The sequence below is a fragment of the Phalangium opilio genome, unplaced genomic scaffold (assembly GCF_054372755.1).
Source record: "Phalangium opilio isolate 3A_F unplaced genomic scaffold, DU_Popi_V2 ptg000089l_1, whole genome shotgun sequence".
Taxonomy (NCBI): Eukaryota; Metazoa; Arthropoda; class Arachnida; order Opiliones; family Phalangiidae; genus Phalangium; species Phalangium opilio.
Genome location: NW_028324194.1, coordinates 7,621,353 through 7,633,135, shown reverse-complemented (window position 1 = coordinate 7,633,135; position 11,783 = coordinate 7,621,353). Strand labels below are relative to the sequence as shown.

The window sequence follows — 11,783 nt, the reverse complement described above, 5'->3', positions numbered from 1 at the left end:
ATGATAAGATAAATGCTGTGATTAAATGTTATCGAAATTACACGAAAATACATGAAAAATATAATAACCACTTCAGAATGTCATAATACACCTCTGAGGCTCTGACTAAACTTATGAACATCATATTTGGGCGTCTTCTCTTAGAGATGTGAATAAAATGAATAGTTTTCCTAAAATATACCACGTGTCACAATTTCTAGGATAGTCTTTGTCCAATAAAGATATTTTTTATTAATCATGGGCCTACTTGATTTTACGCTTTTTGATAAATGCATATAACATTCAAAAAAGCTAGCCGATAAGTGATCAGTTGACACGAAGGATAAGGCACGCATAAGAAGGAGAGTCAAAGAGGTAACTTGGCAACTATAACGGCACAATCCGATATCTCTCTCACGCGCACCTACCCCGGCGCACAGCTGAGGAGCCAGACGTCACGTGATCCGTTAATACTGGCCGTAAACAAAGCTTTCTGATTTGTAATCATGTGCGGAACTCTAATACCGAGCCACAGTACCGGTCTTAAAAGGGGGAGAAGGGGCTGACGGAGAATTTTGTCTCTCCGAGCCTCCATATCATACGTGCTCACTGACGTAGGTGCAAAAAAAAAACCCAAGACGCTGGATGATATTTAGAGGGGAAGGGGAGGGGGTGTTGGAGAACTTCGGAACCGACGAGTGAGTAACAATAAGTGATTTCGCAAAATATGTCAGCACGTGCCAGCTTGTTTTAGTGTTTGTGCAACGTCACTACTACGTCATAGGTTTATTGTAGGGAAAACATCATTTAGGGTTAAAAATCTATATATCTAAAGGATTAAGCTGTCTGCTTGTTCAATGTTACAGATGGATTAGTGAAGGCTTTAGCAGCTAAATGGTTTGTTTCCTGTTTAATAATAATGATATTTGTATTTATTTCGTAACCAAATTAATGAAGAGTAAACATGTTTGTAGGCCTTTAACTGTCTAATTGTAGCAGACGACACTTAACAATCACCCTCTAGAAATACGGCCGACCAAAATAAATTCTTTTACTGTAATAGGACTTTGTGTCACGTCTCTAGAAACAGTTGCACGTGACCACCCCGAATTCGGGAAATCACCAATTTAACGCCATATTCATTCATCCCCTCTACCTGAAGATATGAATGGCTCCCCGATTTTTTTTAAAAATGAGTTAACAATAAAAATGATGTCTTACCAACTTCATTTCCTTCTTGGTTTCTCTGGGGATGTCCGCGGTTTTCCTGTTGAACTGTACATGTTTGACGGCCACCCAGATACCCTTGTACATGGCGGTCGTCGCGAAGATCGCCTGTTGACCTCCCTTCGATTCCATCGTGCCTCGACTACCAACACTCATCTTGTTTGAAAAAAAAAACACATGTGAATTTGTTCGTATTTCAGTGATATTTATTTTGAAGACAGTGGTAGTGAACCAATAACTATTTTAGACCAATAATAGACATAGATGTGACTACACTTTTCTCATAATATATTCCATTTTGTCTATTTAAACTATTCACGATTTCTCAATTAAAACGAACTAAAAATAATAGTTTGATTTCGATTCAAAGAAAGCGAAGGTCTCGAGTATCAAAACAACGAAAGAGATAAACACAGGTAAGGGCCGCATTCGCGCTAACGCAGGCTTGGAGTGGGTTATCGCAACAGGTGGACAGAGTGTATTGGAGTATCGAGTGTCCTTACCCTTAAACAAGAATTTATTAATATACACCCATGAATAAAAGTTAGCATTATCAATTTTGTTAGGTTTCAAATTCAAGGCAAGAATTAACAAATATTTAAATTAGGTCCTATAGGCTAACGGCTGTTGGTATAAGCTGCGACGGGCTTATTCAAAACATTTTGTCTATAACGCAAAATACGTGTTCTTCCTAACTGTTTTCACGAATCACTATAGACTGTGATCATTCAGGAGTCAATTTATTTTTAGAAGTAGGAATGGAGAACGGTAAGTATTGGCTCAGTTTTAAAATACGTTTTGATGGCGTTACTGACGGGGACGGCGAAAAATACGTAATTCCTTTTTACCTCTGTCGCTATGACCCTCCCGCCTCTTCTTTCATACCCCTACCCCCCTTCCCGGGAAAGGGGTCCGGGACTTTGACGCGCGCCCAGATTACTCTCTTCTCCATTCCTACTTCTAAAATTAAATCTATCCCTGGCTCCATCAAATTTCAGTTTCGATATTCAAAATAAAAAGATTTAACAGATATTAAGGCATTCAATGGAACGTCACATTTCCTTCTTCAAAATTTATAAGCTTTAAAAATTATTATTAAAAAGCGCATTAACTATCGTATTTTTTAATTAACTAATCCAGGGATAGATGTAAATTTATGAGCAGGAATGGAGAACAGAGTAATGTGGGCGCGCGTCAAAGTCCCGGACCCCTTCCTCGGGACGGAGGGGTATGAAAGAAGAGCGGGTCATAGCGACAGAGGTAAAATGGAATTACGTATTTTTCGCCGTCCCCGTCAGTAACGTCATCAAAACGTAGTTGAAGTGAGCAGCCAATAAGATAATTTAAACTTTTTGTTACGTGTAAGAGGGAGGGGCTCTATACTGGGTGGTCTATGAGTCGGACAGAAGTAAATACTAACCGTTCTCCATTCCTGCTTCTAAAATTAAATCTATCCCTGACTAATCTTTGTGTTCAACCGTGTCAAAAAAAATGTTTTTCTATTTCAAAATTAGGCTTTAGAACAAAGATAGAAAACTTTCATATTCAAGTGTTTTGAGAGTACATTCGGGAAGTGAGTTACCTTGCTAAGATATCCGAGAATTCCGTCGGGAACTCCTCTTTTTAGATCCCGGATATCGATCTTCCACAATAATCCCGCGATCTCCTGTTCATACTTCCAATTCCTGCAAAAGAAAAAATAAAGAGTTTAAAGGTTACAAGGTCTCAGAGATTAGGAAATAAAATCTTAGGTTTAAGAGCCACTCTGCCCATAAGATATGTTCCATAAGTTTGTCATTGGTTACAAACTGGAGCTTGTCATGAAGGGACGTAGGTCATAGATTCAGGGTAAAGCGAAGAAGGCCTTGTGAGGCGCTGTCAAAGGCTTAGTAATGCAGACTAAATAGGACCTAGATGGAACTTGGTCCTGCAAAATTAACCACCGAGTGTAGGACTTCAATTCTCGCTCCCGTCGTTCATAATTGAACTAGCTCGAGCTGTAAGTATCTAGTATTACTAAACATTGTCATACTTATAGAACACATCTTATAAACCTATGATATCACTCAATTGTTTTCTAATCAAAATTATCTATTTTATGTCTCGTATATGTTTTTATAACGTAACGGCATAGAAACGATATATAGCTTTAATTCGCCATGAGTGTCACCATCAGTGACATACTCAGTAGGGACTTATAGTCTTAAGCTTATGGTTCGGCGCAATCTTGAATTATTCCGAAACTACTATGAACAATCTTTGATAAATTGGAATGCGAGTGATTTCCTCGAACTAAATTACTTAAGGAAACTAAAACGATAAAATATGCTTTGGTCGAAAATATCTTCGTTCCTAAATTAATAACGTAGTCCGTTGCTGGAGAATTCCAATGTAATCACAAGATAATAATGTAATCACAAGATAATAATGAAATTACAAGGGACTAACTTGCTATATTTACGGTTGAGGGTTTTGTGTTAGATTAACTCAATCGCACGCCTCACCAATAAGGAAAAACCGGAAATAGTAAATTTTGCCGACATATTTCCTTATGGATTGTTAAAGGCTAAAATGTCTACTCCGCTACTGTATATCCTCTATGGTCTCTGCAAGTTCTACGTCACAGATTTTAGAACTAGAACATTATGGCTAAAAACAAGGGCTTAGTCCGTTTTAGTTGTATTGAAATGAATATTAAAAGACTGGCGAGATATTTCCTTATGTATTGGTAAAGGCTACAGTGTCTACTCCTGTACTGTATATCCTCTATGGTCTATGCAAATTCTACGTCATAGTTTTCAGAAGTGGAATCTTATGCCTAGAAACTAAGCCTTGGTTCCTTTTGGTTGTATTGAAATGAATATTAAAAGATTGGCGAGATATTCCCTTATGTATTGGTAAATACTAAAGTATTTACTCCTGAACTGTATATCCTCTATGGTCTATGCAAGTTCTACGTCACAGTTTTCAGTAATAGAATCGTATGCCTAGAAACTAAGACTTGGTCCCCTTTGGTTGTATTGAAATTAATATTAAAACATTGGCGAGATATTTCCTTATGTATTGGTAAAGGCTAAAATGTCTACTCCTCTACTGTACACCCTCTCTGGTCTATGCAAGTTCTACATCACAGTTTTCAGTAGGAGAAACTTATGGCTAAAAACTAGGACTTGGCACTTTTGGTTGTATTGAAATTAAATATTGTTAAAGGCTAAATGTCCATACTCCTCCACTGTACATCCTCTATGGTCTATGCAAGTTCTACGTCACAGTGTTCAAAACTAGAGTCTTATGTCGAAAAACAAGGATGCAGTCCCTTCTAGTTGTATTATTATTTTGTGATGGAATTCACTTTAATTTGTAAACCAGTAGACTTTGTCTTTGTCAAGAGTACATATTTGAACAGCTTAAACAACTGACTTTGATGAAAGTAAATTGCTCTTCGATGCGCATGCAGCGCAAGAAAAAAAAAGAAACATACCTGTATGTTATAGCTGCAACCAATGAAACAACGACTAGAAGACTGGCTAGGACGCTCGCGGCGATTTCGCGGTTCTTGTCTGCCAAAATAATTATAATTAAATTTATTCATAACGAAATAGTAATTTCAAAAATTTGTGTTAGCCCGTGTTTACCAGGAGGAGAGGAGCAACCGCTTCCGTCGAAACCGCAAGGTGGAGCGTCCAATGGCGGTTTACCACTCACCCATTGCACGGTCAGCTCCATCTTGAAAACCTAAATACAGGACAGATGAAGAAATTAACTAAACCAACTGCTGTATGAAATTTCGCCCCATCATAAATCAAAGTCCTGACTGATAATCAACGCCCAGCCCAAACCGCTTGCCCTAGAAGGCTGAAAATTTGCAGGAACGTTACTCATGAGCAGTAGGCGCGTACAAAGAAAGATTTTCCCCCAATCCGCCGCCATCTTAATAAATGGCGCCCAAAAATGCAAAAAACTCTTCTCTAAGCAACAAAGTCCGCGCGTTTCAACCGATTTCGCAAATATTTAGTACACGGGTTTCCTATAACCTATAGACGGGCTGAGTGGTCTTTTGGGTTCGATTTGTTGCCATCTTTTTAAATGGCGGCCAGAAATTTAAAAACCCTTCATTATGGAATAATGTCCGCGTGAAAAGTAATAAAAAATGCATCCCTAGGGGCTGACGGGCAACGCCGAGTGCCTTCGCTCCTAGGGTGCTTCAAAAATATTAGCCAGCAGTAAAATCTACCTATTCTTTATATCATTTCGATGGAAGTTCTTATTACACGCGAGCGACGCCGCGGGTAACAGCTAGTCATAAGATATGTCCCATAAGTTTGTCAGTAGTTACAAACTGGAGCTCGTCAAGAAGTGACCTAGGTCATAGATTCGAGGCCTGGTGAGGCGCTTAGTAATGCAGACTAAATAGGACTAAATGGAAGTCCTGCAAAATTAACCACCGAGTGCATTAATTCAATTCTCGGTTGTCGTTCTCGAACTAGCTCGAGCTGTAAGTCTCTAGCATTGCGAAGTATAGGAACATATCTTATAACCTTAGGGTAAAAGGCATATGGACACTTGGAAAGAACAAAACTCTGACGTTGTTGATTTATATTCAACACCGTGTAATTTTTCTAGAAAGGTCGTGGTGTTCGACGAAAGAACATTCGTATTCTATCAACTTACCGGGTACTTTGTTACGGGATCGTAATGGAAATTTCCGGCAGGCACCATGCTTTTGCTGAGATTGCCAGCAATCCCTTTTAGGACGATGTTGGGATCCAACGGCAGCAAGGCCAGCACCGTGTAATTGCCCTCCGCGTCCCCGTTTTCGTCAATGTTCATCTCGGCACCCGTCACACCTATAACCACCGTAAGTTACACATCAACGCAAGTATACACAAGTTGGAAAACCAAAATCAACCTCTCCGAGTCGAGACAAAAGCTATCTACCCACTTAAGAGGTTTTTCTTCAATAATTAATTAAAAATAATTGATATTAATTATTTTACTCGTCAGTAATTTGCCTTAATTAAAGTTAGGTCGTTTTAAGAAACATTATTCCTAAAATAATTCTAAACATTGCTATTGTTGACGTTTGAATTCTACCGTATGCCTCTTTAACAATTTTCAGAAATTTAGGGTATACATAAGGTCATTCATTCACAATAAATAAATGATAAGAAAAGGCGCAATTGCGTGAAACTTTGGTGGAAACCCTGCCATTGAGAGGCTAGAGGTTTCTTGTAACCCTAGCCCATCGCCGCGTACATCTTAACCGTAACAATGGTAACAGAGAAGACGGATAATATTGCTTTCTGGGAACTACGAACGCGATCAGGATATTACGAACACGTTTGTTTCGATTTGCTAACTGCGAAAGCAGTGACACACAAACAGACACGTCCAGTGTAATACCTCTCCGTGACGTCATCGTCACTCGGAGAGGTATAAACCTCCATATAGGTTTCTAAAGTCTGTTCATTAAACCATTGCTTAACATTAACTATACACAGAATTTCTTACCATCGGCCTTCTCACCACCAATTTAACTACTCAATCAAGGATAGATTTAATTTTAGAAGAAGGAATGGAGAACAGTTAGTATTTACTTCAGTGGCCGACTCATAGACCACCCAGTATAGAGCCCCTCCCTCCAACACGTAACGAAAAGTTTAAATTATCTTATTGGCTCACTTAAACTACGTTTTGATGACGTTGCTGACGGAGACGTCGAAAAATACGTAATTCCTTTTTACCTCTGCCGCTATGACCCGCCTCTTCTTTCATACCCCCCCCCCCGGTCCCGTGGAAGGGGGTCCGGGACTTTGACGCGTGCCCACATTTCTCTGTTCTCTACTCCTACTTCTAAAATTAAATCTATCCCTGGCGTGTCAAAAAATATGCGAACTTACTTTTGTATCTTTGAAAGTGAATGATTTCTTGAATGATGGCTGTTCCGTTGTTGGGCTCGATCCCCTTCTCGAGCGTTCTATTTAGCGCTTTGGCGTACAGCATGACGGCATCGTACAAGTAAGACGCGTAAATCGTCACGTGCTAAAAACCAAATTGACATTTACAACCAATTTAAAGAGGCAGACAAGAATTTACGATCTACTAAAACTAAAACTCCCCTCTCATAAACTTAAACTGGAAGGGAAGCAACACGCGCTAATGAAAAACTAAGAAGCCATTTGGAACATATCCGGGTTAATACAATACAATATCGATTGACCGCTAAAACTATTATTTTTAAAGTTATACGCCTCCCCCCCCCCGAGGGGGACATCACTCTCTTCAAGAGATTTATACATTTCAACACTTAACTTCAATTCACAGAAAATTCAGACTCCCAGAATGATAAATAAGTAAGATATTAAGTTATACTATAGTTGAAGGTTAAATTTAAAGGAAAAGCACAGGTAACATAATATAATATTATACCAAGAAGTGATATCTAGTTTATTAGGGAGAAGGTTTAAGATGACTAAGTATTAGCACAGGCCATAGTCCCAGTCCCCCTTTCAAAATACAAGGGGGGACGTAAAAGGAGGCCGGGCTATTTCGCTGCCTCTCCTCAATCGGAAAATATGACTGTAATTTTTCGTTATCATTCGCGTCGCGCTGACGTGGGTTTGCAAGAACCAATGAGATGCGAGTTGTAATTTAGAGGCGGCGGGGGTTAACTCCGTCCGGACAGGCTACGTTTGGACTGGAGATAAAGAGCTGGAAATGTGGCTTATATATACCTTCCGCCTAATAAACTAGATATCACTTCTTGATTATACCAAGAAGTGATATCTATTTTACTAGGGAGAAGTTATAAGATGCCTAAGTACTAAGCGAGCCATAGTCCCAGTCCCCCTTTCAAAATACAAGGGGGGGGGACGTAAAAGGAAGGCACCGGGCTATTTCACCTCTCCACAGTAGGAAAATATGACTGTAATTTTCGTCATTCGCGTCGCGCTGACGTGAGTTATCAAGAACCAATGAGATGCTGGTTGTAATTGTAATTAGAGGCGGGGATTAACTCCGGACCTACATTTGTACTAGATGGAAATGTGGCGAATTTATACCTTCTCCCTAGTAAACTAGATATCGCTTCTTGCTATAATGTTATGTTACATGAAATTTGACTTATATAAAAATTTAAAATTCTCATTTCATTGGCTCTTTGGATGGGAATAGCAAAATACGAGCCTAAACTCGAGCTAACATAATTTCACAGTAATTTCTAATTTTCGAAGTAAAAAAGTTTAAGAAAAAACTTAGGGTTTTCTAACCTTTTTATAGTTTTTGAAAGGGTAGAAGGTGTCATTCATATTGAAGGGTTCCCTCTCATTGTAAAGTCGGACTTGCTCCTCGAAGTTGTTGTACGTTTGACCTTTAGGCGGACTGGGCACGATGACCAGTAAGGAACTTGCCAAATCAAAGTAGTTCTCCATTTCATTGGCTGAAAATGGAAAGCTCGAACCACCCGTACCACCCGTTCGAGCTGAAAACGAAAACAAACAAAAAATAATAATAATAATTAGTCGACGAAGCATTGGTGAATATCCGATAACACCATAAGTTTATAAGAAATGCTTCAAAAGTTTGACAGTGGTTAATGAGAGCTTGTCATGAAGTGACGTAGGTAAAGCGACGCCTGGTGACTGGGGCGCTGTCAAAGGCTTAATACAGACTAAATAGGACTAGATGGAAGTCCTGCAAAATTAACCACCGAGTGTAGTCTGCAATTCTCGCTTCCGTCGATCTCGAACTAGCTCGAGCTGTAAGCCTCTACTTATGGAACATAAACTTATGATAACACTCATTTCCATCTTAAATGCTAATTTTTTTATATAATTATTTATAGCAGTAAAAATACTTGGAAAGCCAAGGACTGACTGTTCATTACAAATGCTCTATCGGAATGAAATGAAATGAATGAAGTGAAATGGGTTAGACTTACGCCAGAAGTATTTGTAGGATTCGGATTCCGAGTAGGTTTCCAAATCAACATAAATGACGACGTATTCGCCAGTCAACAGGAGGCGCTTCATCTTCATGTGTACTAACATCTTCACCAAATCTTGCGTGTTGCCGATAAACACGTAGACTGACAAAAGAAAGAAATCAAACGTAAGAACATGATCTTTGTCGTAAAGCGATATGTAATAATATTTTGCGTTATTTGATAATATTTCAAGAAATTTGATAAAAATCCATGATATTAAACAAATTATCAAGATATTTTCTGAAACTTCGCCATAAATGAAAATGGAGATCGGTAATGAACGAATTGTGACCGAAGGGGCCGACATTTACACGAAATCCCGTACGCTTCTCGCGAAATCTTCCACACAAAATCGTTGGCGAAATCACAAAATCATCAAAGAAATCCCGAAATCTTCGGCAAAATCTCGAAATCCACGAAGAAATCCCGAAATCTTGGGTAAAATCTCGAAATCAGAGAAGAAATCCCGAAATCTTGGCCAAAATCTCGAAATCAGAGAAGAAATCCCGAAATCTTGGCCAAAATCTCGAAATCAGAGAAGAAATCCCGAAATCTTGGCCAAAATCTCGAAATCAGAGAAGAAATCCCGAAATCTTGGCCAAAATCTCGAAATCAGAGAAAAAATCCCGAAATCTTGGCCAAAATCTCGAAATCAGAGAAGAAATCCCGAAATCTTGGGCAAAATCTCAAAATCAGAGAAGAAATCCCGAAATCTTGGGCAAAATCTCAAAATCAGAGAAGAAATCCCGAAATCTTGGGCGAAATCTCGAAATCAGAGAAGAAATCCCGAAATATTGGGCAAAATCTCGAAATTCACAAAGAAATCCCGAAATATTGGGCAAAATCTCGAAATTCACAAAGAAATCCCGAAATCGAGGGCAAAATCTCGAAATTCTAGAATAAATCCCGAAATCTTGGGTGAAATCGCGAAAAACACTAAGTAATTCCGAAATCTTGGGCAAAATCGCGAAGTCCACGAAGAAATCCCGAAATCTTTGGCAAAATCGTTAAATTAAAGAAAAAAAAATCCAGAAATCTTTTGCAAAATCCCGAATTTAAAAAAGAAATCACTAAATCTTTGGCAAAATCGCGTACGTAAGCTTTTTTTTTTTGGGAATGTCGGACCCCTCGAATTGTGACTGAACATAATGAACTAAGACCAAAAACTAAACATTTTCTGAAATATACATAAGACTATACAGTAAGATTAGAGGCATCACTTACCCCGAGTCCCTTTGTGCGTCTCGTCTATGAGATTGTACATGCCCTCGCAGCAAGGACGGTGTTCCTCGCAACATATAAAATGAGGGTCAAAGGTTCGCTTGCTGTTGATGGTGAAGTTTTTGCTGCGCTTGAGTTCATTGAGCAGATGGAAGGCCACCGTCTGGTATTGCGGAGTGTTCTCCGAGATGACGCTGAACTTGTACCATTGATAGTATTGTAGCAACGCGATCACCGATCGAACTACCTAAAGAGAAGGCAAAGCAATCGTTGCAATACACTCTTTTCAAAAGGGGGGCATGGGGTGAGGGGGGACACAGTTTCGACTGATCATAAGTTTAAAAAATATGTTCCGTTCCATAAGTATGACGACACTTCCTATACTTCGTAATGCTACTGAGAGACTTACAGCTCGAGCTATTTCGAGAACGACGGAAGCAAAAATTAACTGGCTACACTCGGTTAATTTTGCAGGACTTCCATCTTCCAATTTAGTCTGCACAGGGATAGATTTAATTTTAGAAGTAGGAATGAAGAACGGTTAGTATTTACTTCAGTCAGACTCATAGACCACCCAGTAAATAGTCCCTCCCACAAATTAACACGTAACGAAAAGTTTAAATTATCTTATTGGCTCACTTAAACAGCTACGTTTTGATGACGTTGCTAACGGGGGACGGCGAAAAATACGTAATTACTTTTTACCTCTGTCGCTATGACCCACCCGTCTCTTCTTTCATACCCCCCGTCCCGTGGAAGCGGGTCCGGGACTTTGACGCGCGTCCACATTACTATGCTCTCCATTCCTATATACTTCTAAAATTAAATCTATCCCTGGTCTGCATTACTAAGCCTTTGACAGCGCCTCACCAGGCGTATGTCGCTTTACCCTGAATCTATGACCTACTTCATTCACTTCATGACAAGCTCCAGTTTGTAACCAATGACTAACTTATGGAAGGAACATATCTTATGAACTGATGTCTGGTTGTTTTTGGTAATATTAATTAAACGTACTGACCCGATCTTCGGTAGGAAACGTTCTGACGAACGTCGGGTACAATTCCTTGTTCGACACTTTCGAATCGGCGCATTTCTAAAGACAAAAGAACAAAAAAGAAAGATTTCAATAAAAATTAATGAAAGCAAAGAGAAAAAGAATAATCATTATTTAGTATCACAGATATAGGTGCTAGTTCTTAAGAGTCACGTGACCACCGAAATGGAATGTCAACCACTAACAAAAGGCAGACGCCACTAACCTACAGGTTATGGCAGCGTCCACAAAATACCAAATCCCTGACCAAATTTAGCCAATATCCCTTGGACCATTTTAAGTACGTAGTGTTTACCAGAAGACACTTACACCTGG

At 39.2% G+C, this 11,783-nt stretch overlaps 1 protein-coding gene across 2 annotated transcripts in view; it reads right to left on the bottom strand.

Moving 5' to 3' along the window:
- LOC149647334 (receptor-type guanylate cyclase Gyc76C-like) overlaps positions 1 to 11,783 on the bottom strand; it is a 116,731-nt gene that overhangs the window by 22,720 nt on the left and 82,228 nt on the right. The window contains exons 3-12 of one of the 2 annotated variants that reach the window (XM_089850187.1): positions 11,433 to 11,507; positions 10,415 to 10,658; positions 9,146 to 9,292; positions 8,475 to 8,686; positions 7,107 to 7,248; positions 5,878 to 6,053; positions 4,842 to 4,941; positions 4,688 to 4,766; positions 2,789 to 2,891; positions 1,201 to 1,362 (exon numbers count right to left, since the gene is read on the bottom strand). In XM_089850187.1, the coding sequence (XP_089706313.1) occupies positions 1,201 to 1,362; positions 2,789 to 2,891; positions 4,688 to 4,766; positions 4,842 to 4,941; positions 5,878 to 6,053; positions 7,107 to 7,248; positions 8,475 to 8,686; positions 9,146 to 9,292; positions 10,415 to 10,658; positions 11,433 to 11,507 (1,440 nt within the window). The remainder of the gene's footprint in view (positions 1 to 1,200; positions 1,363 to 2,788; positions 2,892 to 4,687; positions 4,767 to 4,841; positions 4,942 to 5,877; positions 6,054 to 7,106; positions 7,249 to 8,474; positions 8,687 to 9,145; positions 9,293 to 10,414; positions 10,659 to 11,432; positions 11,508 to 11,783) is intronic. The other variant, XM_089850188.1, reaches the window with a different exon arrangement.